Genomic DNA, 26,058 nt, shown 5'->3' with positions numbered 1-26,058 from the left:
TTTCAACAACCCTACAAAGCTTGATGAGACACCAAGTGGACAATGTTGCCCATTTCTGGCTTATAGCTTAGTCCAATCTAATAGATATTGGATTTACAAGTGGAATTTGATAATCACCTAAAAATAAAAAGGACGTATAAATAATACATGCAATGAGTGATATAGATTATCTTTTTAAATTGAAGTATAAGAGATACACTGGAGTTACTTAATGGAAATTGCATATGAACTTCAAGTAAGGAGGCAAAGAGATTTGAAGAAAAGAGTTCAGTTTTTATCTATGGGGCTTAAGAATGGCTGGAGGAAGAAAAAACACAAATTTGGTTTATCTAACTCTGGGTTAAATAATGAATTTCTATTTTTGATAATGTTAATAGTTACCTAGGTTGCATAGTTTCTCTTTTTGAAGTGTTCAATGGCGTAATTGGCTAGTTTGTAATATTTACCTTATTTTTTTGGATATGGAATAAGTTGATATTATTTCTGATAATTAATAACTTTCAATTTTATTATTATAATTGTAATATTTGTTAAGAGATGTGGGAAATTTAGATTAAATTAAAAAGGGAATTATATACTTATGCTGTTAGATATTAATTTTTACTGGGCCTTTGTGATCTATAAAAACTAAAGACTTCGAGATGAGTTTATAGTAAATGCGCTGAGGTATGGAATAAAGACATACCTGGTGTAATTAAAGATAAATTGTTAGTGTCGAATATTCGTGGGATGAAAAGGAAAGTTTCTTTTTACTACTTTCTTGCGGGGGGGGGGATGTCTTACTTTTTTCCATGTTTTTTTTCTTTTTCTTTTTTGATATGTTTCAATTAGGTTTCTTTATTAGTTCTATCTGCTTATTCTTAATAAAACTACTGGGGAAAAATCTTACGGTTTTACAGTTTCTAGCCCATTGCCTTAAACATTACAGTATACCAGATCAGTTGGCAAACAATAGTTCAATCATATCCAGTATGTTTTATATATTTTATCTAGCCTAAACATTTTTAAATCAATGTTTGTGTTACTGAGGAAGCAAAAAAATTACACATGAACAAAAAGATAAATAAATCTGCCAAGATAAATACCTAGTTATATAATTGCTACCCAGCAAATGTATTATACACAGACCAAATCAATAAGTCACCCACTCAAAAATTGGTTGTGCAGTTGATGGAGATATTTTTTTTACTCAACCAAAAATGTTAGCCAATGTTAAACTCCTTAACACTAAATAGAATGTTTTAAGTTACGAAGGACTAAACATTAAATATGGAAGTTACGTGCCATTCACCACCCTGGGGTCAGTTAAAGATGATTTTACAGTCTGACACTGCAGCATATACTGAGCATGAAACATGCTGAAGAAAAAAGATGGATTGCCAACAAAGCATTTTGTGACTCCCAGTTGAGGAAGAAATGCATCATGACTCCTAGTGCTTCAACTCAAAGCAGAGCTGCCACATCAGCGGGCTAACCTAAGCATTTTGATTGGAGGAACAAAATGGTACATCCTTCCCTGCCCATCTTTAGCCGTTGACTAGATGGCAAGTTAAATTTTACTTTTCCACAGGAGATCACTTTACTTACTTTTACTTTTATTTAGATTTTTATACCGCCCCCTCTCCCCAAAGGGACTCGGGGCGGTGTACAGTCAAATAAAAACACATCAATAAATAGAAAATACAAACACAAAGAGGAGGCAATAAGAAACTGTACATATCTGAAGTAAAGTAGTTAAAAGCAATATTTAAATACCCTAAAAATACCCAATTAAAATATCTGCCAGGAGGTAGAATAAACTATAAATGGGCCAGGCCGGCTAAACGGAACAGGTGAGTCTTCAGTTTTTGTCGAAAAGAGCGGAAGTCAGTGGTGGTTCTGATATCGGGGGGGGGGTCATTCCAGAGGGTTGGGCCCATCACAGAGAAGGCTCTACTCCTAGGCGCCGCCCGTTGGCATTGCTTAGTGGACGGCACCCGGAGGAGTTCTTCCCTGTGAGAGCGAATCGGTCGCAGGGAAGTGTGTGGTAGGATGCGATCCCGCAAGTACCTAGGTCCTGAGCCATGGAGCGCTTTAAAGATAGTAATTAACACCTTGAAATGCACTCGAAAGACCACAGGCAGCCAGTGCAGCTCGCGCAGGAGCGGTGTTACGTGGGAGTACCTAGTACTCCCCATAATAGCCCGTGCGGCTGCGTTCTGGACTAGCTGCAGTCTTCGAGCGCGTCCCAAGGGAAGCCCCATGTAGAGGGCATTGCAGTAGTCCAGCCGAGACGTCACCAGTGCATGAGTGACCGTGCGTAGGGCATCCCGGTCCAGTAGGGGGCGCAATTGGCACACCAGGCGAACCTGGTGGAACGCCCCCCTTGCCACGGCTGCCACATGGTCATCCATTGACAGCCGGGCATCTAGGAGGATGCCCAAATTGTGCGCCCGTTCCACAGGGGGCAATTGCTCGCCCCCTATGGTCAGTGATGGAATCAACTGACTGAACCGGGGTGCCGGTAGCCACAGCCACTCAGTCTTGGAGGGGTTGAGCTTGAGTCTGTTGTCCCCCATCCAGACCCCGACGGCTTCCAAATACCGGGTCATCACCTCGACAGCCTCGTTGGGGTGGTCTGGGGTGGAAATGTACAGCTGCATATCATCAGCGTACAGATGATACTCCACCCCAAAACCACAGATGATCTCCCCCAGCGGCTTCACATATGCATTGAACAGAAGGAGCGAGAGGACCGACCCCTGAGGCACCCCACAAGTGAGTGACCTCAGGGTCGACCTCTGCCCCCCTGCCAACACACATTGTGTCCGGTCAGAGAGGTAGGAGCCGAACCACCGCAGAACGGTGCCTCCAACTCCCATCCCCCCCAGCCGGCGCAATAGGATACCATGGTCGATGGTATCAAAAGCCGCCGAGAGATCTAATAGGACCAGGATAGAGGAACAACCCCTATCTCTGGCCCTCCAGAGATCATCAACCAACGCGACCAAGGCCGTCTCCGTGCTGTGTCCAGGCCGGAAGCCGGACTGGCGTGGGTCTAGATATTCGGATTCCTCAAGGTGTCATGGAAACTGCTGTGCCACCACATTCTCTACAACCTTCGCCAAAAAGGGAAGGTTGGAGACTGGACGATAATTAGCTAGCTCCATCGGGTCAAGGGAAGGCCTCTTGAGTAAGGGCCTCACCACCGCCTCTTTCAAGGCGGCAGGCAAGGACCCCTCGCTCAAAGAGGCGTTCACCAAGCCCAGTAGCCAGCCTCGTGTCACTTCCCAGGATGCCAGTACCAACCAGGAGGGACACGGGTCCATTAAACATGTGGTCGGTCGCAGCCGTCCACGCAACCTATCCAAATCCTCGGGGGCAACAGAATCAAACTCCTCCCAGAATGGTCTCACAAGACTCACTGTTGGCGGCTCCTCTGGTCCACTGAAGGGGGCCCATCCGCTCCGGATCTGAGCGATTTTGTCCTGCAGATATTCCCCAAACTCCTCTGCTCTGCCCTGTAAAGGGGCTTCCCGCGTCCTCTGTGATAAGAGAGAGCGGGTCACCCGAAACAGGGCGGCAGGGCGGTTATCGGCGGACGCAATAAGAGTGGCACAATGTCTGCTGTTTGGCCACTCTTAATGCCACAAGGTAAGTCCGTCAATAGGCTCTTACCTGTGTTCGGTCAGATTCGGAGCGTGAGGACCTCCACCTGCCCTCTAGGCATCTCCTATGGCACTTCATCACCCTCAGGTCCTCAGTAAACCAAGGAGCCCGGGTGGGTCGTCGCCGCAGGAGACGTATCCTCCATCTATTCATTCCTTCACCTACTTCCTTACTGCTTTTGCTAGATTCCTAATCTGCTCCTATTGCAGCTTCTTTTTGACCTTTGCTTCCTTAGAACCTTCCCTTAGGGGGAAATCCATCTTCAATCATGGAGCACGATTTCAAAATCATGCTTTTGAAAGATCAGTGTATGATATTGCTCTGACTCTTGGGCTCCTTGTCTACTGTGGAAAAGAATCAGAGGGGGGAAAAGCAACCCAACCTATAGTTCTATCTAAGTCAAGGGTGTCCAAACTTGGGAACTTTAAGACTTGTGGACTTTAATTCCCCAGCCAGCATGGCTGGCTGGGGAATTCTGGGAGTTGAAGTCCACAAGTCTTAAAGTTCCCAAGTTTGGACACCCCTGATCTAAGTGAATTAGAGCATACTGGCTGAGGAATTCTGGGAATTGATGTCCATACAGCTTAAAGTTGCTGAGGTTGCATTAGCAATCATCACAGAAAATGGTACAAGACTACTTCATAATCATAATAATGTGCCAGTATAAAAGGCAACATATTTGCATTGGTTTCAGAAAAACACATTTTAAAAACTGAAATACCAATGAGAGAGAATATTGGCATTTCATGTAGGAGAATAGAAAGAAGAGTCATCTTCTATTTTGGTGGGATGAAATCAAGTTAATCTCCGTGGGAAAGAGAAGACAGAATTACACAAGTTCAGTTGTGTTCAGTGGAGCTTTTATCGCAACATTTTATTTTGGGGGAATCCTTGGTCCTCTCTGAGCTTGCTTGTTTTCTTGCAGATGCTTCATTACTCTAACTATGTAACATCATCAATGCTAAGGTAATAAGGAGTGCTGTTCTCTGCCAATTTATACCTCTCCTGCAGTAATCAGCCATCAATAGACACATAGACATTAACAACACCTATAGACTATGCAAAAGACAACAAACAACCAGCCCAAAAGAGAAAAAAGATTCCATCACTTCTCTAATAATAATAATAATAATAAATTTGGATTTATTAGCCGCTCCCTTTCCAAGTAGGACTCGGGGCGGCGTACAATGGAGCATATAACATAAAAAATATATAACAACACCCAACGTACATACATACACAACACACATACATACACGGAGGAGGAAACAAATTACATCTATAGACAGTTAAAAATCTGCTTTAAAATACCCCAATTGTAAAAACCCAATAAAATTAATATTTAAGAACAATTTAAAAAACAGTTTGGAGGAATGGGAAAATTACGATTGCGATTGAGCCAGGCCGGATAATTGAAAGAGGTGGGTCTTCAGCTGTACACGGAAGGAGCGGAGATCGGAAGTAATCCTGATGTCACGGGGGAGGTCATTCCATAGGGCTGGGCCCATCACAGAGAAGGCTCTGCTCCTGGGTGTCGCCCCCCGGCACTGTTTGGCGGACGGCACCCGGAGAAGTTCCTCTCTGTGTGAGCGAATTGGTCGTAGGGATGTGTGGGGCAGGATGCGATCCTGCATATGACTAGGCCCTGTGCCATGGAGCGCTTTAAAGATCATAATCAAAACCTTGAAACGCACTCGGTAGACCACAGGCAGCCAGTGCAGCTCGCGCAGGAGAGGTGTTACAGGGGAGTATCTAGTCCTCCCCATAATCACCCGCGCGGCCGCGTTCTGGACCAACTGTAGTCTCCGAGTGCATCTCAAGGGAAGCCAGTAATCAGCACTCAGACCAGCATAGATTAACTCCAAGGTGAACTTTACACTAACAATCAATTAAACAATACCCCAATTAAGAAACTGCCATCAGTAAAAGCCCAACCAAAGAATCTCTAAGACTGCCCCACCCATGCAGACAGGCAAAGCACCAGAATATAAACTGACAACAAACATCACTCCTTGCTAGTCCTGATGATGTTACCTAGTTAAGGTAATGAAATATCTGCAAGAAAACAAGCACGCTCAGAGAGCACCAAGGAATCCTTAAAAACTAAAATGTTGATATAAAAGCTGAACACAAGTGAACATGTAATTCTGTCTTCTCTTTCCCACAGATTAATTTGATTCCTTCCCACCAAAATGGAAGATGACTCTTCTTTCTATTCTCCTACATCAGGGGTGTCAAACTCGCATTGTCATGGTGTCATCACATGATGTATTGTGACTTTTTCCCCTTTCGCTAAACCGGGCGTGGGCATGGCCAGTGCATAAACACATCCACCCCGTGGCCCCGCGTGTTTGACAGCCCTGTCCTATATCCTTCTAACCTTCTGAAGAAAGAAGTGTCCAGCCCTTGCCAAGCAGGATTATTTCAGCATAATTAAGGAAACTTGTCAGCATGAGTCTGGCCACAACCTACAGCCTTGGGGATTAAGTATGCATGTCCTTGGCATGCAGGAAGTCCAGATGTCTTTATCTTCTTAGGCAATGAGTTAGATTAGGTCCAGATGGCATCATGATTGCTTGAAACTCAGTTGATTGAATTAGTAGAGCTGTTATTTGTTCAGCAGTTTTAAAGCTTGGGACTCCCATTCGTTGTCAATGTCCTAGAGTTTGTTGCCAAATGCCTGGTGGGAGGGCAGATCAATAACTAACAACTCTATAGCATTTCTAAATGTGTGTATTTAACAGCCCGGTGTGCTGTCCTGGAGAACACATTCATATGCTTTTCTGTTGACCTTGATGTGGCTGGGCAGATGCATTGGTTGCTCTTGCAACAGAAGGCTTTCGCTGTCTGCTTTGCATTTCAGCCTCATTTAACCACATCCTCTACCCAAAACCCACAAGGCCTTGCAAGCACCTGCTATCAGGCCACTGTGCCAGGGATCAAATCAAGAACATTCAAACTCTAAAGCTTTTGCAGTTGTACTAAAAGCTACCATAAGTCGTATAGCACATTGTGATTTTTGGCTTGGTATATTATTATAGTGTAGGCATAATAATATAATGTAGGTGTATACTATTATGTGTGTCGGTGGATACACCATGTTATTATAATATAGTATATAATTATTTAGCATATGGGTGCTCTATGGAGAGCACTGGCACATTTCATCTCAGTTCTTGTCAGAATTTCAGTTCTTGTCATAGAATCATAGGGCTGGACATTATCTTGAAAGACTTCTAGCCCAATCCCTTGCCAAATTAGGAATCCTTATACCATCCCAGACAAATGGATGTCCAATCATTTCTTGAAAACCTCCAGTGATAGAGCACTCCAACTCTGGGACTCAAACTGTTCCATTGATTAATTATTATCACTGTCTGGAAATTGCTCCTTATTTGCAAGTTGGATTTGCAAGAAAGCGAATCACTAGTCTAAAGCCATGTTGCTGGCTTTCATGCCAGAGGGAAGCTTAGAATTCAGAGTCACATGCTTTACACCAGTACCTTAACCACTACACTAAACTGTCTATGTCTTTCTCTCCCCTCTCCAAAACAATTACTGAAAGGAAGAGAAAAACAGTGTTTTTGCTTGACCAAATCCCATCTTAATGCAGCATATTGATTGTTCACACAAAAATGAGGCAGCTGAACAAGTGTTATAAGAAGCAGGTAAATGCATTGATGAGTTTGGTGAGCCAAGCTGGAAAGGTTGGGGACCACTGGCTTATGGATAACTTACAAGTCAAGGTGCTATATTGATTTAGTGGGTGCTCAAAGTAATGAGAGTGAATGGGCATGAAGGTGCAATAGTGGAGAAGATCTCAGAGATCTTGAGCTTACTGTACTGAATAAACCATGTTGCTTGCAGAATATCAACATATTCTTAGTGCCCCTAGGGTGGCCCATGTTACACTGCTGTTCTGCGAGTTACACTGATTGCCAGTTTGCTTCCAGGTCCAATTCAAGGTGTTGCTCATCACCTTTAAATATTTTCACAGCCAGGCTAACTTGGGAACCATCTCACTCTGATGGGGTAGCTTGCCTCACCTGTGCTGGCACAAGGGGCATGCTGCAGACTCCATTGGTCAAGGAATTTTGGTTAGCAAAGTCTAGAAGAAGAGCCTCTTCTGCATGGCTCCTATCATCTGAAACATCATGACCCCCCAAGGTGAGATCCACCCTCCTCCTTTTGACTTTCTGAAAGGGCTTGCCAACTGGCCTGAGTCCCCAAAGGAAGTGTGGCATTCAAGAGGTGGCTAATGGATTAGATAACAATCACCTGCTCCCCTGTCCCCTTTGCTGCCTTCCTATGCATGTGGGTCAATTTAATTTTAATTGAGTTTTAAATTTAAGATTTCTATTTATTGTTTTAATGTTTTATGTGGCATTTTAATTGAATAATTGTAAGCCTAGAGTCTGCTTTGGCGAGATAGAACTCATCAACGAATTTATTAATTAAATAAAAAAGCAGAATGAAATATGTTGATACCAGGGAGAATTAAAAACAACAAACCCTGAATTATGAAGCTTAAATCAAATCAAATAATCTGTGGAAGGGAAAGAACAAAGGAAATGGGTATGAATAAATGGAGACAGTAGGATAGGGACGGTAGGCACACTGGTGCACTTATGCACATCCCCTACAGACCTCTTAGGAAAGGGGTGAGGTCCACGCTAGACAGTTTAAGGTTAAAGTTACAGGGGTTTGAGGATGTAACAACAGAGTTGGGTAGTGCATTCCCAGCACCACCACATTGACCACTCTGTTGCTGAAATCATATTTTCTGTTTGGAATCAATTGAGTTTGAAGCAGTTTACCTTGAGTTTGTATCTATTTTTTGTCCGTGTATTATTGCGGTTGAAACTGAAGTAGTCATTGACAGGTAGACTTAGTCCTCAATCACTTGTTTGGATTCCTCTAATAAGTTATTGGGGGGACCTCCAAAACCACCCAAACAACTGTATCCCTACCCAATTCCTAGATACAAAAGTAGTGATATTTTCAAGAAATAATATGCTCAGAGAACTCGGTTATTTAAAATAGACAAAATCCCATCCTAACCATACCGACGGACACCGAATCCAACAACGATGTCCGTTTTCTTCTGTTTTGCTTCATGGAGAGCTAACCCTAACTCTAACTGGAATTTTCTCGAATGGGATTTTTCCATGTATTTTGTCAGGAAATGTACATAAGGCCAGCCCTCTCCTAACCATACCGACAGGCTCCGAATCCAATGGTGATGTCCGTTTTGCTCTGCGAATTCATAGAAAGCTAACCCTAACCCTAAGTGGAACCAGAGTTCCAGGGCTATGCTGAAATCTGCCTCTGGAATATCGCTCTAGCATAATTTTGCAGATGTGCAGAAGCAGAGTTCTGGGGTTACGCCTTTTGAGCTGGCGTTATGTACATTTCCTGAAAAAATACATGAGAAAATCCCATTTGGAAAATTCCACTTAAAGTTAGGGTTAGCTCTCCATGAATTTGCAAAGCAAAACGGACATTGCAATTGGAATCGGAGCCCATTGGTATGGCAAGGAGGAGGCATGCCTTTTGAGCTAGCCTTATGTACATTTCCTGGCAAAATACACGGGAAAAACCCATTTGGGAAAATTCCAATGAGTGTTAGGGTTAGCTATCCATGAATTTGCAGAGCGAAATGGACATCGCCATTGGATTCGGAACCCTGTCGGTGTGGTTAGGAGGGGGCTGGCCTTATGTACATTTTTTGGCAAATACATGGAAAAATCCCATTCGGAAAAATTCCACTTAGGGTTAGGGTTAGCTCTCCATGAATTCACAGAGCAAAACAGACATCGCCATTTGATTCGGAGTCTATCGGTATGGTTAGGAGGGGGCACACCTCTTTTGCTGGCCTCATTTACATCTCCTGGCAAAATACATGTGAAAATGCCATTCGGGAAGCAAGTTTTTTGTGAAATTTTCCAATAATTTATGGCAAGAATGGTACAAGTATTTAGGAGAGAAACCAGAAGTGAAAAAAGAGCAAGAGGAACTGAAAAAAAAGCACAAATATCCTTTGGGTGTTAAGAGGAAACAACATCTTTTTCAGGCTCTGTTTGGCCTCTCTTGAAGCATTCGAGTCAAAATGCCTCTTCTAAACCCCACACTAGAAAATTATTTTTCATCCGTCTTCCATTACAGGCGTGTGGAGAATCTAATCAAACCCTTAATGGTTTGCTGGCTTCTGATGGGGCTTTTAGGTCTCAGCTATGAAGTCTCCAAACCCCTCAATCAGATGTGCACTGAGGTGAGTGATCACTTATTTGTCTTTCTATTGGGAGAAAAGTAGCTTCAAGAAAGAATCAATAATTAATTTGGGAGCAGTGAATACTTGCATGCTAACACTGGGTCAGTGAAGGGCTGAAAGTCCTCCGGTGGGTGAAACAGAAAAATACACAGATAAATGCAGTCCTTTAGGAGCACATTTGCTGCACAGAAAGAAAATGTGCTTTCTCCCCCAACCCACCCCCCAAATCAGACTGACTTTGTACCCATTGTTATAGTTAGTTGTGATTCTATTTCATTAGTTTCGTATTCACAGTGATACATGCTTGCTAGAAAGAATTGTGTGCCTGCTTAGAAGCAGATACCATTTTGAAATTCCCACATAGGCAATTTGAGGCAATAAACAAGCAAGCAAGGAAGCAGGTTGAGGTGGACTATCTCTTCTTTATTTTGGGCCTAGAACCTTAAAACAAATTGGACCGATGGAGATTGGAGAGGAGAGAAGAGCTGCTGTTTAAGACACCATGTGGAGTTTTCAGGCACCGCTTGGAATTGGCATGTGCAGGGAACATTTGCCAAATGCTGCTGGACTAAGAGGGGCTAGGAGGAAAACAGACCATTGGCACTTTTTATCTATGTGCACCAGGGGCTCTTGAACAGGTGCTTTGGCTTTATAAGCAGTTTATATGCACCTCATTTCTGTACAACTAGACCTTGGGGTGTGATGTTTCTCATGGCATACTTACACTCACTAACACAGACATTTTTTACAGCTGTTAAGGAAAGGGCTAGCGGCCTCAGATTCCCTCTGGCTTTTTGAGTTGATCAAATGATTGCTTTCTTGATATGTGCCAAAACGAAAACAAAAACCCACCACCAACCCAGGATGGGAAAAAAGAAAATGACTTGGCACATGTATGAATGGTAGCAATGAAGTATCTTTCAGAAAGTTGTATATGCTGTAGTCCACTCACAGTTTCACTTTTTATACTATGTTTCCTCGAAAATAAGACAGGGTCTTATTTTCTTTTGACTCCCGAAATAAGCACTTGGTCTTATTTTCAGGGAGGTCTTACTATTTTTGAGGTGCAGGAGATGGCGAGTGTGGTCACCTCATGGCTGCTGCTGTGTTGCAATATTTTTGTGGAGGGCTTCTTATTTTTGAGGTGCAGGAGGTGGCGAGTGTGGTCACCTCATGGCTGCTGCTGTGTTGCAATATTTTCAGGGAGGGCTTATTGTAGCACATTTGCTCAAAAGCCCAATTGGGGCTTATTATCTGGGGAGGTCTTATTTTCAGGGACAGAGGGTAATGGCTACTTCTTTGTCATAAAAGAATTCTACTATATATAAACCTCCAATCTGAATGTACAGACTGTAAAACAATTGACAAACATTAAGGAACAGTTGCAAGGTAATCAAGTAGCAGCCCCAGGAATGATCTTTGGTAGAGGATCAAACCAGATTATAATTCCAGGGGCATCTGAGGTGAAGTTCACTGGCTTCAAATAGGTGATCGCCTCACCTTCTTTCATTGTATGTAGTATGCACTGCCCCCATGTAAAAAGGGAGGAAGGCTTTGAAGTTCAGTTTTACCCACCAACTGAAGCCTGTGATGGTTGCTTAGAGTGCTCCTGCAGTAATTATCTGTATTATTTTCTTTAAAAATGATTAGAATTTAGTAGGGGCTGTTTTGGACTATGACTCAGTGCTCCAACCTGGGCTTGATGTAAAGATCAAAATCCAGGGCCAGGAACAGACACTCTGGCAACTTTCCAGCTTTGATGTGCTACAACTCACAACAACAACAAACAATGTCAATATAGAAGGCAACAGGTTTGCTTGGCGTTTATATCTTGCTGCAGTTAAAGTCAGCTCTCAGAAACTTGCATAACTTAAATAGGCAGAACTAAAATAACATTGATATGATAAAATTAAGACAAACAGTCAAAATAATGAAAACAAAATCAAAACCTCAAACTCCAATTGACCATAAAATTCAGGAAGGGTCAAGTCTATCCAGAATGCTATTTGCAAAAGCTTCGTCTTCAGCATCTTCCTGAATGTACTTTGGAAAAAAGCCAGGCTAACCTCTACCTCCTTTTACTTCCTCAAAACTGGGGGGCTAGGAATAATTACTCCCAACATAACTAATAAGTCAGGCAGATTCAGGGAGGGGGGGATCTAAGCAGTGCTGCAGCTACCCATTTCGTAAAATGTAGGTGTGGCTTGGTGGGCGTAGCTTGGCGGGTGTGGCAGGAGAAGGATACTGTAAAATCTCCATTCCCTCCCCACTCAAGAGGAAGGATACCATAAAATCTCAATTAAATCCCCACTCCAGGGGAAGGATACCATAAAATCTCCATTCCCTCCACACTCCAGGGGAAGGATACCATAAAATCTCCATTAACTCTCCACTCCAGGGGAAGGATACCATAAAATCTCCATTCCCTCCTCACTCCAGTGGTAGGATACTGTAAAATCTTCATTCCCACCCCACTCCAGGGGAAGGATACTGTAAAATCCCCATTTCCTCCTGATCAGCTGGCAGAGGAGGCAAAGAATAGATGGGGGTGGACCAGTCAGAGGTGGTATTTACCGGTTCTCCGAACTACTCAAAATATCCGCTACTGGTTCTCTAGAACTAGTCAGAACCTGCTGAATACCACCTCTGAGCAGAAATATCTAAACGAATTATTAGATGAGAAGATCACTCTCTGTTCCCCATACAAACTCCTATTTTGTTGTTTAAAAATGACATGGCACATAGTAATCTATATATATTGACTTAAACATTCCATCAAATCAGTTTGATGTGCTCCTAAATTCATAGCCTCAGTAATATAGTAATACAAATATTTTCCTAAGCTGTTCTCAGATATATATAAAGAAAATTCCCACAAGGGATCTGCTGTGATGAGTTAGTGAATTTGCAACTTTCTGTGAAAACAGATTCTTTGAGGCTGGCCCCAACAAATGTATTTGCTGGAAAATGTGTGATCCCTTACATTATCATTTTCCATAGGATGCTTTTTCTAGGTGCCATCTAAAACAGTGCAGCAGCATTTATTTGTAATCGAGTAAGTTGTTCTATAGCCATGATGGCAAACCTATGGCACGCGTGCCACAGGTGGCATGCAGAGCCATTTCTGAGGGCACCCAAGGCATTCCCCTGTCAGCTCCAGCACGCATGCACGCGCTGGCCAGCTGATTTTCAGCCTTGATTTTAGGCTGTTTTTCACCCTCCGGAGACTTCTCTGAAGGACAAAAAACCGCCCAACACGCAAATCGGAAGTTCAGGAATAGACTTCGGGTTTACACGTTGGATTGTTTTTCGTCTTCTGGAGGCTTCAGGGAAAGCCTCTGGATATTGGGGAGGGCGAAAAATAGACCTACCGGACCCACTGGACGTCGGCAAATGGGACTTTTCCAGACTCTAGAGGGCTTCCGGAGGGCGGTGGAGCCCGTTTTCATCCTCCCCAGGCTCCAAGAAAGCCATGCATACATGTGCAGGGGGGAGGTCATGCGTGCATGTGCAGGAGGCACAATGCAGGGGGACAGCATGCGCATGTGCTTTTGGCACCTGTGGCAAAAAAGGTTCGCCATCACTGTTCTATTAGTATCTAGATAAGGTATTTTGAATGGAAAGAAATTGAAACTAATAAAAATGCTTTATAGAAATAAATGTCTTTAGTTGTACCCTTTATGTTCACTTTCCAATGATATTTCTAATTGTCATCCTCCTGACAGGAAAATTATATCCTAGCTGATGAAAATTGTGTTCTGTGATTATTGTATTTAGCAACGTTTTCTATAAGATTTTGAGAAATTCACACTAGCATTGAATGCCGTATGTTTTACTTATATAGTTATTTATTGTGCAACATGGTAGGGGATCCCAATAGCAGTTATATTATTTTGAGAAATGTTTTCAAGGTCATGCACACATTGTATAACCGTAATTTTTCAATCATTTATCATTTGTTGAACTGTCAACCTATTGTGAACTCTCTGCATTAAAAATGAGTAGAAAGCCTATATGTGAGATTACTATTTCACATTGAGCTCTTCACTGTACACAAGACACTATCAAAAACCCCTGTAAGCCACATGTCATAACAGCATATGAAATCGCGAACTTTCATTATCATTCATCTGATCGTTATCCTATAATGCTGATGGTCTTTTTTGTCTTTTTTAAAAAAATGGTCCATTATATAGCAGCAGCAACAGACAAATGGCATTAATGTAAATTTTAGTGAAGTGTCAACAACTGAGAAAAACACTGTTAGCATTAATTTTTAAAAGAAATGTTAAACAGAGGGACAAAATGTCATTATGTGACCCTTTTTATTCATTCCAAAAGGAGTTTAATTTGATGTAACCTTTATAATTTACCCTCCCTTCACATAGGCAATGAAAGTTTACGTCAGATTCCTGGCAACGACATATCTAATGGTAGCACTAGTTTGTCCCTGATATAGTTTTAAAAAGAGTTAGGGTTAGGTTTCAGATTTATTCTATTGGCATATTGAGCTACATGTTGGCATATTTGCTTAAAATACAATGGTTTTTATTAAAAACATAAAACTGAAGAGATACATATAATACATTCAGATATATTGATAGTCCTCAATTTACAACCATTCTTTAAATGTCTTCAGTCACTCTGAAGACCATTACAGCATCTCCAAAGCTTGGGTGCTTGGCAACCAGCATGTATTCCTGATGCAGTGGTGGGTTACGGCCAGTATGCCCCGGCACAGGTGTACTGGTGCCTGCTGGGAGCACCAGGTGCTGTCCAATATGGTGCTTTGGAGGGCCCACCTGTGTTCCTTACCTGTATTTGGCCATTTGTGCACGTGCACCAATGGTGGGTTTCAAAAAATTTTAGAACCTCTTCTGTAGGTGTGGTCTGCTTTGTGGGAGTGGCTTGCTGGCCATGTGACCGGGTAGGAGTGGCTTGCCAGCCATGTGACCAGGTGGGAGTGGCTTAGCACTCATGTGACCGGGTGGGCGTGGCCAACTTGTAAAATGTGGTGAAACTCACTTAACAACGCTCTTGCTTAGCAACCAAAATGTTGGCTCAGAAACTCTGGCATTTGAAGCACGCAAGTCTTAAAGCTGTCAAGTTACAAGATCTTTGCACCCCTAACCCTTTAGAAAAAAAAACCCCAGGGGTGTTCAAACTTGACAGCTTTAAGACTTGTGGACTTCAACTCCCAGAATTCCTCCTCCAGTCATGTTGGCTCAGGAACTCTGGCATTTGAAGCACGCAAGTCTTAAAGCTATCAAGTTACAAGACCCTGGCACCCCTAACCCTTTAGAAAAAAAACCCAGGGGTGTTCAAACTTGACAGCTTTAAGACTTTAAGATTTAGATAGGACTCTTAGAGGCGGGCGGGGCGATTGGTGAGCCAGCCAATCAATGAGCGGCAGGCAGGGCAAGCATGGTGCAGTCGGGTGGGGGGAGGGAGCTGGAACTAAAGGGCATGGTAGATTTGTGGAACCTCTTCTATAGAAGAGGTTAGAACTGGCAGGAACTTACTCCTGATGCGCACGAAATGTATGGTGCTTATGCGATGCTCCACCGAGCAGCTGGAATGTCACAGGGTGGTGGTGCGCATGCGTGAGCAGTGCACGTGCATGTGGTGGACGGCCAGCCCCGTTGCAGCATACCGGTTGCGACGGGATCTGGAACCCACCACTGTTATGATGGTTGCAACATCCGGGGCAGTGGTGGGATTCAAATTTTTTTTACTACCGGTTCTGTGGGCATGGCTTTATGGGCGTGGTGTGGCTTGGTGGGCGTGGCAGGGGAAGGGTACTGTGAAATCCCCATTTCTTCCCCACTCCTGGAGAAACGTTACTGCAAAATTCCCATTCCGCCACCCCCACCCCACTAACCTGCTTCCCAGCTTCATTCTCCTGTTCAGGGCAACAAAAGAAGATCAGCTGAGAAGCAGCGGGGGTGGGGCCAGCCTATTTGCCGGTTCTCTGAACTACTCAAAATTTCCACTACCGATTCTCCGGAACCTGTCAGAACTTGCTGAATACCACCCCTGATCCAAGGTCCTGAGATTGTCATTTGCAACTTTCATAGGACGCATCCGACAGGCAAAGTCAATGGGGAAAGCCAGTGTCATTGAACAACTGCAGAATTCATTTAACAACTGTAGTGATTTGCTTACAACCATGGCGAAAAGGTCACAAAATGGGGTATGACTCCGTTAACAACTGTCTTGCTTAGCAACTGAAAATCTGAGCTCAAGGACTACTTGTATCGATGTACTAGTATCTAACTTGATATATATATATATATTTATTTACAGTTTTTTATTAATAGAAGCTACAGTTGTGAAGGTTTAGGACTGACAGAACTTCCAGAAGAACTGCCTCTCACAACTGAAGTTCTTGATTTCAGTTTCAACTTCCTACATCTGCTTCAGCAATCGACATTTAGCAGGCTGAAGGCCCTGGTGCACTTAGACTTAACAAGGTAGGTACATTGGTTGAATTATTATACTGCCCAGTTGCAGAACGATCTGGAAGGGTTCACAACGTTAAAACAAACAATGCTGCATAAACAGAACAACATGACATCCTTCCACAGCAAACCCCCCCCCCCCATTTAAAGGCATTCACTCAAATGCTCAATCAAGACCTAGAAAAACTGGTTTTAAAGAATTTATTGAAAGCGGACAAAGTGGAGGGCATATGCATTGCTCATGGGAAGCTATTGCAACAGACAGATGCTGCGACAGAGAGGGCTCATTTTCTGCATTTGTTAAATTACCATGTTTCCCCCCAAATAAGGGCCTTATTTTCTTTTGACTCCCGAAATAAGCACTTGGCCTTATTTTCAAGGAAGCCTTATTATTTTTGAGGTGCAGGAGGTGGCGAGCATGGTCACCTCATGGCTGCTGCTGTGTTGTGATATTTTGGGGGAGGGCTTATTTTAGCGTATGTGCTCAAAAGCCCAATTGGGCTTATTATCCGGGGAGGTCTTCTTTTCAGGGAAACAGGGTAGTAACACCATTGTTAAATGAATCTGGCTTCTCCATTGACTTTGCTTGTCAGAAGATAGATAGCATTACTTACCTGACAGGACCTGAAGCAAGCCGACTCTATTGGACTGAGAAGATACGATGGGAAATAGTCTTAGATTCTGTCTTCCCTTCAAAATTTTCAAGGTGTCTCACATAACTATTCTTCCCCAACATTTTATTTTCACAACGCCTTTGTGAAGTGGACCAAGCTGAGAGAAAATAACTCAGTAAAAAAATTCTTAGTGAACCCTGATAGTTAAATATGGAATTAAATTCAAGTCTGCTGGGACCTATTCCAACACTACAGGGAGTCCTTGACTTACAACAATAGTTCATTTAATGACTCTTCAAAATTACAATGGCACTGAAAAAAGTCACTTATGACCCTTTTTTACACTTATGACCTTTGCAGCATCCCCAGCATATGGTCGTATGATTTACACTTGGATGTTTGACAACTGGTTCATATTTAGGATGGTTGCAGGGTCCCGGGGACACGTGATCATTTTTTGTGACCATCTGACAAGCAAAGTCAACGGGGAAGCCAGACTGACCTAACAACGGTGTTATTAATTTAACAAACACAGTGATTCACTTTAAAAATGCAGCAAGAAAAGTCGTAAAAGGGGACAAAACTTACTTAACAAATTTCTCATTTAGCGACATAAATTTTGGGCTCAATTGTGGTCGTAAGTCAAGGACTACCTGTACTCTGAATTTCTTTTTCCATGTCTTTTTTTTATGCGCTCATGTTTTCTCATATATTGCTGTTGTGGATGAAGTTCTAAATGTCTCAGTAATAGTTGCAATCATCTTCAACAATTAGAGCTCTGGAAAACCAGGAAACCTGCAGCTGTTTGATAATAAAGGCATTGGCTCTGTATATGTTCATTTAGGTGTCAACATGGCAGCTTTTATTTCTTCTAATATTTGACATTAGCTTTAAAATGTTACCAGAGATTGTCCTGTACTTTCATACAGAAATTTTATTTTCTACAGTGTTTTTCAAGGCTTTACTCAAGAAAATAAATTTTAATCAGCGTCTGCAAGATTGTAACACTCCTTCTGAACTGGAAATTGATAGGTATTTGTCTTGTTTAAACAGACATACCATGATGTGCTTTGATAACCATCTAAAATCTGTCAATGTTGATTGGGTCTCTATGCTTCATTTTACTACCTACCGGTGAAACTCAAAAAATTAGAATATCGTGCAAAAGTTCATTTATTTCAGTAATGCAACTTAAAAGGTGAAACTAATATACGAGATAGACTCATTACATGCAAAGCAAGATAGTTCAAGCCGTGATTTGTCATAATTGTGATGACTATGGCTTACAGTTTATGAAAACCCCAAATCCACAATCTCAGAAAATTAGAATATTGTGGAAAGGTGCAATATTCTAGGCTCAAAGTGTCCCACTCTAATCAGCTAATTAAGGCATAACACCTGCAAAGAGTTCCTAAGCCTTTAAATGGTCTCTCAGTCTGGTTCAGTAGGAATCACAATCATGGGAAATACTGCTGACAGTTGTGCAGAAAACCATCATTGACACCCTCCATAAGGAGAGAAAGCCTCAAACGGTAATTGCAAAAGAAGTTGGATGTTCCCAAAGTGCTGTATCAAAGCACATTAATAGAAAGTTATGTGGAAGGGGAAAGTATGGGGGAAAAAAGGTGCACAAGCAGCAGGGATGACCGCAGCCTGGAGAGGATTGTCAGGAAAAGGCCATTCAAAAGTCTTGGGGACTTTCACAAGGAGTAGACTGAAGCTGCAGTCAGTGCATCAAGAGCCACCACACACAGACGGATCCTGGACATGGGCTTCAAATGTTGTATTTCTCTTGTCAAGCCGCTCCTGAACAACAAACAACGTCAGAAGCATCTTACCTTGGCTAAAGAAAAACAGACCTGGTCTGTTGCTCAATGGTCCAAAGTCCTCTTTTCTGATGAGAGCAACTTTTGCATTTCATTTGGAAACCAAGGACCCAGAGTATGGAGGAAGAATGGAGAGGCACACACTACAAGATGCTTGAAGTCCAGTGTGAAGTTTCCACAGTCTGTGTTGATTTGGGGAGCCATGTCATCTGCTGGTATTGGTCCACTGTGCTTCATTAAGTCCAAGATCAACGCAGCCATCTATCAGGAGATTTTGGAGCACTTCATGCTTCCTTCCGCAGACAAGCTTTATGGGGATGCTGACTTCATTTTCCAGCAGGACTTGGCACCTGCCCACACTGTCAAAAGCACCAAAACCTGGTTCAATGACCATGGGATTACTGTGCTTGATTGGCCAGCAAACTCGCCTGATCTGAACCCCATAGAGAATCTATGGGACATTGCCAAGAGAAAGATGAGAGACATGAGCAGAAGAGCTGAAGACCGCTATTAAAGCATCCCGGTCTTCCATAACACCTTAGCAGTGCCACAGGCTGATAGCTTCCATGCCACATTGCATTGAGGCAGTAATTGCTGCAAAAGGGGCCCAAACCAAGTACTGAGTATATATGCATGTACTCAGGTCCGATATTGTTCTATGTACAATCCTTGTTTTATTGATTGCATGCAATATTCTAATTTTCTGAGATGGTGGATTTGGGGTTTTTATGAGCTGTAAGCCATAATCATCACAATTATGACAAATCACGTCTTGAACTATCTTGCTTTGCATGTAATGAGTCTATCTCATATATTAGTTTCACCTTTTAAGTTGCATTACTGAAATAAATGAACTTTTGCACGATATTCTAATTTTTCGAGTTTCACCTGTATTTCAATTATATCCACAGTTGTGCTTTATTTTAATACCAGATTTTGTTTTGTTTTAAAAGGTGTCAGATTAATTGGGTATATGAAGACACTTTCAAAAGCCATATTTTCCTGGAGACCATTGTCTTTACTGGAAACAATCTTCTCTTTTTGGCTTCAACAGCATTTATGGGTCCTCAGTGTCTGAAGCATCTTGATCTAACCCAAACAGGGATCACTAAATTAGCATTTATCCCAATGCAGGACCTACACAACATAGAAACACTGTTACTAGGAAGCAACCATATCCAAACATTGGAGCTGCTATCGGATTTTCCAACTAGAAAGCTCAAACACTTGGATTTACAGACAAACAATATACAAACAATATCATCTAGAGGCATAGAGGTATTAAAACAAGCTAACAATCTAACTCTCAATCTTAGGGACAACAAGATTATGCACATAGAGCCCAAGGCTTTTAGTTCGTTTTCTTTCTACAGTTTGGACTTTGGCAGTTGTAGTAATATTTCAGTGATCTTGGATGGATTGCAAGGTGTCAGCACTACTGTCCTCTGGCTCGGCACTTTTTGGGGAGTAGACAGCCTTCCCATTCAAGAGAGGACATTGCAAGGCGTATGCAACATCTCTGTAGACTATCTCACTCTACAGTATCACTCTTTCCTAGAACCTTCTGGTGACACTTTCCAATGTTTGTCCGAATTGAAAAGATTGGACCTGACCCACACCTCCCTTTCTGAGCTACGGAGCCTTCCTCAGATGAATTTACTGAAAGAATTAAATCTCAATTGGAATGAGTTTTTGAATCTCTGTGACATCGACTTTTCTGCTTTGCCTTCTCTTACCCATCTCTACATCCAGCAGAATTATAACACCATGAACTTGAGTTTTGGATGTTTGGAATCCTTGTCAAAGCTTCAACACCTTGATTTGAGCGGGAGTCACATAGAAAGCCTAGACTGCTGCAGCAAACAACTTCATGGTCTCTTTGGCTTGCAACACCTCAATTTAAGCCACAATCGCAACCTTTCATTCCACCATACAGCATTCAACCAATGTTCTAACTTGAAAGTTCTTGATCTCTCTTTTACACGCATTATCATCGATAATTCTCAAGGCCCATTCCACAACCTACATTCTTTGCAGATCCTGAACCTTTCTTTCTCTCATATGGATACAAGCAAGCAGAATATTTTGCAAGGTCTAAGCAGCCTTATTGTCTTAAACATGAATGGAAATACCTTTAAATCTGGCACCATTTTCAATGACAACTTTCTTCAGAAAGCACCCAATCTAGAGGTGTTGACTTTAGCTTCTTGCCAATTGATGGTTATAGAAGCTAAAGCATTTTCTGTCCTTAGCAAGTTAAAACATGTGGATCTGAATCATAACAATCTTACTGCATTCTGTTCAGATGTGTTTTCCAGCCTCAGGAACATTTATCTCAATTTTGCCAATAATAGAATCCATATTATCCCACATGATTTGTTGACTGGACTATCTGGCCAGAGTATAATCAATTTAAGTTACAATCCACTGGAATGCACCTGTTCTAATATTGGATTATTAACTTGGTACAAGCAGAACATAGATAAAATTGAAGATTCTGAACAGACCTTGTGCGCTGAGCCCAAATCACTAGCAGGCACTAAGCTTTTCTCTATAAATCTGTCCTGTGGATATAGCACTGCACAAATAGCATTGATTACTCTTGTTGTGATAATAGTAATTGTAGTGACCTTCATTTTGACCAGGTATACTTTAAAGCAAAAATGTTTATAGATAGAAGCTTATGAAAGAAAGTAAGTATGCAGGAATTTTTGAAAATGTACAAATATATTTCTTAATAGAAAGACATTTTTAACATCAATGGGTGTTTCCTTTCCTTTTTATATCAATATTGCATCACTTAATTCCAACAACATAGATTTGAGTAGAAAATGATTGCAAAGGAGGGAAATCAGTGTATGTTGTTTAGTATTGCATTTTCTAACTGTTATATTTCTAATTTCATTCTCTCAATGTGTTAGGTGATAACAAAATACCCCAGGCTTTCAATGTTGTGGCAGATAGGTGAACAACATACTAATGTAATGTTCTAGAAAACAGGAGAGTCCTCAACTTTCCAATTGATTTAATTATGTAAAAATATGAAGATTATATGCCCTTAGTTGTCTCTGAAACCTTTTTTTACACATTAGAACAGTAATATCAAACTTATGACATGCATGTCAGAGGTGACACACCATGGCATTTTTGTGACATGCCAATGTGCCAACACCCAACAAAAACTATTCTTCTTTTAGCAGATTTTTTATTATTTTTTCCCTTCTACAACACATTATAGTCATTATATCAACATTGTTATATCATCATATCTGTACATGTATATAACATTTCGCTTCTATATTTACACACCTTTATACACAGTTCTATATATATTTATATATATTGTTTTTCAGCTTAATTAATTTTCTTGTTTTGCAGCCATTTGTACCAATTGTTCCAAATTTCATAATATTCCGAGTCTTCTTTATCTTTTAATTTCAGTGTTAATTTGTCCATCTCTGCACAATCCAAAGTTTTTTTTATCACTAATTCGTCCGAGGGGGTACTATTTTGTTCAAAAACTATTCTTGAAGACACACTCGGTCTTCACACAATTTTTGGAGACTATGGAGGCTCTGTTCTTGCACAGACCCTGGACCCTCCCAAAAATAGTTTGCTTTACTCATATTTCATTTTTGTAATTATTTGATATTTCTTTATATAAAATAAACAGCACCATATGTGATTGGACTATATTTTTTTAAATAGATATATAGAGAATTATTTCTCTTTTGTTTCGGGGATGGGGATCGCAGTGACATGCCAGCAGAGTCAAGTTAGTTATATTTCCAAATTTTTGACATGGCAAGCCCCAAAGGTTTGCTCTCACTATATTAGAATATATAAAAATTACTTCTTTTTCCCAAAATCTGTAAAGGTTTTAATACTAATATGTTAATATAAGAGAATATACAGTTCTTTTTTTACACTGGTGGTTTTATGAGATTTGCTTCTTCTAAGTGAATATGAAGTATACCTTATATCTTCTATTACGTTTCACAAAATGTAAACAAAATGTTTTACCTGTAATGCTAAAGCATAGTTTAACTTTAATGACTAAGCCTACAGTTCTGTACTTTTTTGCACTCTATCTTTTAGAACAGTGGTTCCCAACCTTTCTGGCTCCAGGGACTGGCAGTGATGGTGGGGGGGGGAGGGGGAGATGGTTTTGCATGCGTGCCCACGATTTACACAAATCTAGCTTCACATACTCATCAGCCACTTCCACAACCCAGTTCCCAATAGGCCACAGCCCGGGGGTTCGTCACCCCTGTTCTAGAGTAACTCTAAGGATATTGATCATGATGGTTTTTCTTTTTCTTTTATTATGATTTGCTAGTCTGTGTGAACTTAAACATTAGAGAAGCATGTAGTTAAGAGGTTCTGATCTTGGTTCATTTCTGTAGATTCCAATTGTATTTTTTGCTGCTAAAAATGAGAGGCTATAATTGAAAATCAAAATGTTTTATTATCAACATTCATGGACATAGCTCAGAAATATTTTATTAATATATCCAGGCCTACTGATGAGCCATGGTGGCGCTGTGGTTAGAATGCAGTACTGCAGGCTAACTCACTTCTCGCTGTCAGGAGTTTGATTCTCACCGGCTCAAGCATGGCTCATCCTTCCAGCCTTCCAAGGTCTATAAAATGAGGACCCAGATTGTTGGGGGCAAAATGCTGACACTGTAATCCGCTAAGAGAGGGCTGTAAATGCAGCATGAAGTGGTGTATAAATCCAAGTGCTATCACTATTGCTACTAGCTTTGTGTATTTAAAAAAGAACAAATATGCACTTGGTTTTTTTTCAAGGTTTAAAAGCAGAATATATAAAAAGTGATTCACGGGTAAATATGTGCTAATGCAAAAATTTTAACTGTGCATAGCTTTTTTATTGCCTATTTTCTGTGGATATCTTTTATATGATCTCTCTTTAGAAGGACATTATGTTTATGAGCACATCGTGCTACTCTATCCTTCCCCAAAGTTACATGCATTGTCCACCATGTATGCATTCATTTTCTCTGCATTAAGCATGGATATTTACAAGAAAATGCCTATTTGTGCCAATATATCGGTTTTCTGTACAGGAAGCCTACAGGATAAGAATGTCTGACTTACAACTTATACTTATAATGGGCTATTACTGAAAATAGTGGACCACATTGTCCTTCTTCAAGCCGGTAAACTGATAAAGCCCTTTCTTTAATATGCAGCCTATTTTCAGGGTTTTGAAGACATTGCGCAGTTTCGATTTTTAATCAATTTGAGGAAGGAGAATGCCATCCACCATTTTAGTAATAGGCAATCCGTTTGTAAGTACAAGTTCTGACCTATGTAAAAAGTAGAGATAGACAGACTTAGGAATCAGAGGTGGTATTCAGCAGGTTCTGACCAGTTCTGCTGAAACAGTAGGTGGAAATTTTGAGTAGTTCGGAGAACTGGTAAATACCACTTCTGACTGGCCCTGCCCCCATCTATTTTCTGCTTCCTGAGTCCCAGCTGATCCGGAGGAAATGGGGATTTTGCAGTAACTTTCCCCTGGAGTGGAGAGGGAATGGAGATTATACAGTATCCTTCCCCTGCCAGGCCCCCCCAAGCCACACACACACACACACACACACACACAGAAACGGTAGTAAAAAATGTTGAATCCCACCACTGTTAGGAATGGAACTTGTTCTTAATCTGGAAACTGCTTGTATTTTGAAAGAGATTTTACCTTCATTTATCAACTGTTGTTTGGTGCTGTGGCATATTGTATATGTACATTTGTGTGACACATGTATGCATGAAAACTTAAGCTTATAAATTAAGCTATATTTAATAAATAGGCTTGTAATCAAAGTTGGAACTGATTAATTTTTGGCTGGGAAATTATCAAGCAGTGGGAAAAATTTGGGTTATTTTTATGTATCCATGATTATTTCTGCAATTCAAATTTGAATTAACACAGAATTTCATACACTGTACAACAATTATATCTTCAAAAGCTAAAGTAAATTTCATGGGAAATGCCTTACTGGAAAATAGCAAAAGCCCTTACTCTGCTATGTAACAATAAACCATGAATAGGTATTCATTTATATAGAATTGCTATCTTTCTGAAACATATTAACACAAATATTCTGTACAAGAAAGAATAGTGATGCCTACAACTGATTAAAATTTTTAAGGTAGTAAAATTTACTAAAATTAATAAAATATTGAAGTTTATAAATTCATTAAGCTATGTGGTATTTTCATCAAAATGTTCTAATTCAAAATAAAACTACTTGGTTTTAAAGAAAAAATATCCAGATATTGTGTTAATGACAGAAACATTTGTTATTAATTGACCACTAAACGTAGAGTTTATTCTACTAAATTGCACCTTTAGTGGAAAATGTGAAAAAGTTATTCCTAGGTAACTGGATGCTAACATTTTTTCTAAATAATTAGATGCCACTGGAATATGCCTTTCTTTTCTTGTGAGATATGCAAAACTTTTTTCCTGGATATCTGCTTTATGACCTAAAGTCTACAATGTTGTACAAATCTGTAACCTAGGGAACGAAACTATTTTAAAACCAGGTAGCTTCCATTTGGATAATGCCTGGTATTATTTCCAACTATCTTGTGCTGCGTTATTTATTCATTCCATGGTCACAATGATGGAATAAAAAAAATATCAATTTTCTTCACATACCTGCATCATTTCTTGGTTCCAGAAAATGTCATGAGTCAGAATGGATGTGTGGACACATCTACATCTTTACACAGGCCATTGGACAAAGTGAGCATGTAACATATATGGTCATAAATGAAGTAATTAAAATCTTTTGTGTACTGAAAAATACTCTTAATTTGTTTGTTGAAATTCTCATATGTGTGATTTCAAGTTCACTGGAAATGTTGCCGTTTGTTCTGCTTTCCTATATCTTCATAAAGTTTTACTCTTTTCATTTTATTCTCAATTTACAACCCACTAAATCTATGATCAATAATCTTTCTTCTGTCACTCTTTCATATTTCACTGAAGAATAAGTCATATTATGTTTCCAAGCGACAGAATGTTTACCAAATCTCTTTTCTTTTATTACAGCCTCCTTCACATAATTCACATGGAGCTCTAGTCCACATTGTACTTATCGGTGTAACAAAAAATATTTCACACACATTCTTGTTTATTAAATCCTGAATATTTAAAATGTGCTATTTTAGAATTCAAGAAAGCCAGTTCAAGAAACAAACTCAGA

The 26,058-nt window shown here is 40.8% G+C and overlaps 1 protein-coding gene across 1 annotated transcript; it reads left to right on the top strand.

Moving 5' to 3' along the window:
• The first annotated feature begins 9,764 nt into the window (after nucleotides 1-9,764).
• CD180 (CD180 molecule) lies at nucleotides 9,765-22,874 on the top strand. Its single transcript, XM_081945107.1, has 3 exons — nucleotides 9,765-9,919; nucleotides 16,226-16,392; nucleotides 19,774-22,874. Exons 1-3 carry the CDS (start codon nucleotides 9,842-9,844, stop codon nucleotides 21,491-21,493), a joined length of 1,965 nt encoding a protein of 654 aa, XP_081801233.1. The 5' UTR covers nucleotides 9,765-9,841; the 3' UTR covers nucleotides 21,494-22,874.
• The last annotated feature ends 3,184 nt before the right edge of the window (nucleotides 22,875-26,058 follow it).

Source organism: Natrix helvetica, assembly GCF_964273705.1.
Source record: "Natrix helvetica genome assembly, chromosome: 2".
NCBI lineage: Eukaryota > Metazoa > Chordata > Lepidosauria > Squamata > Natricidae > Natrix > Natrix helvetica.
This window is presented reverse-complemented; position numbering and strand designations above follow the sequence as displayed.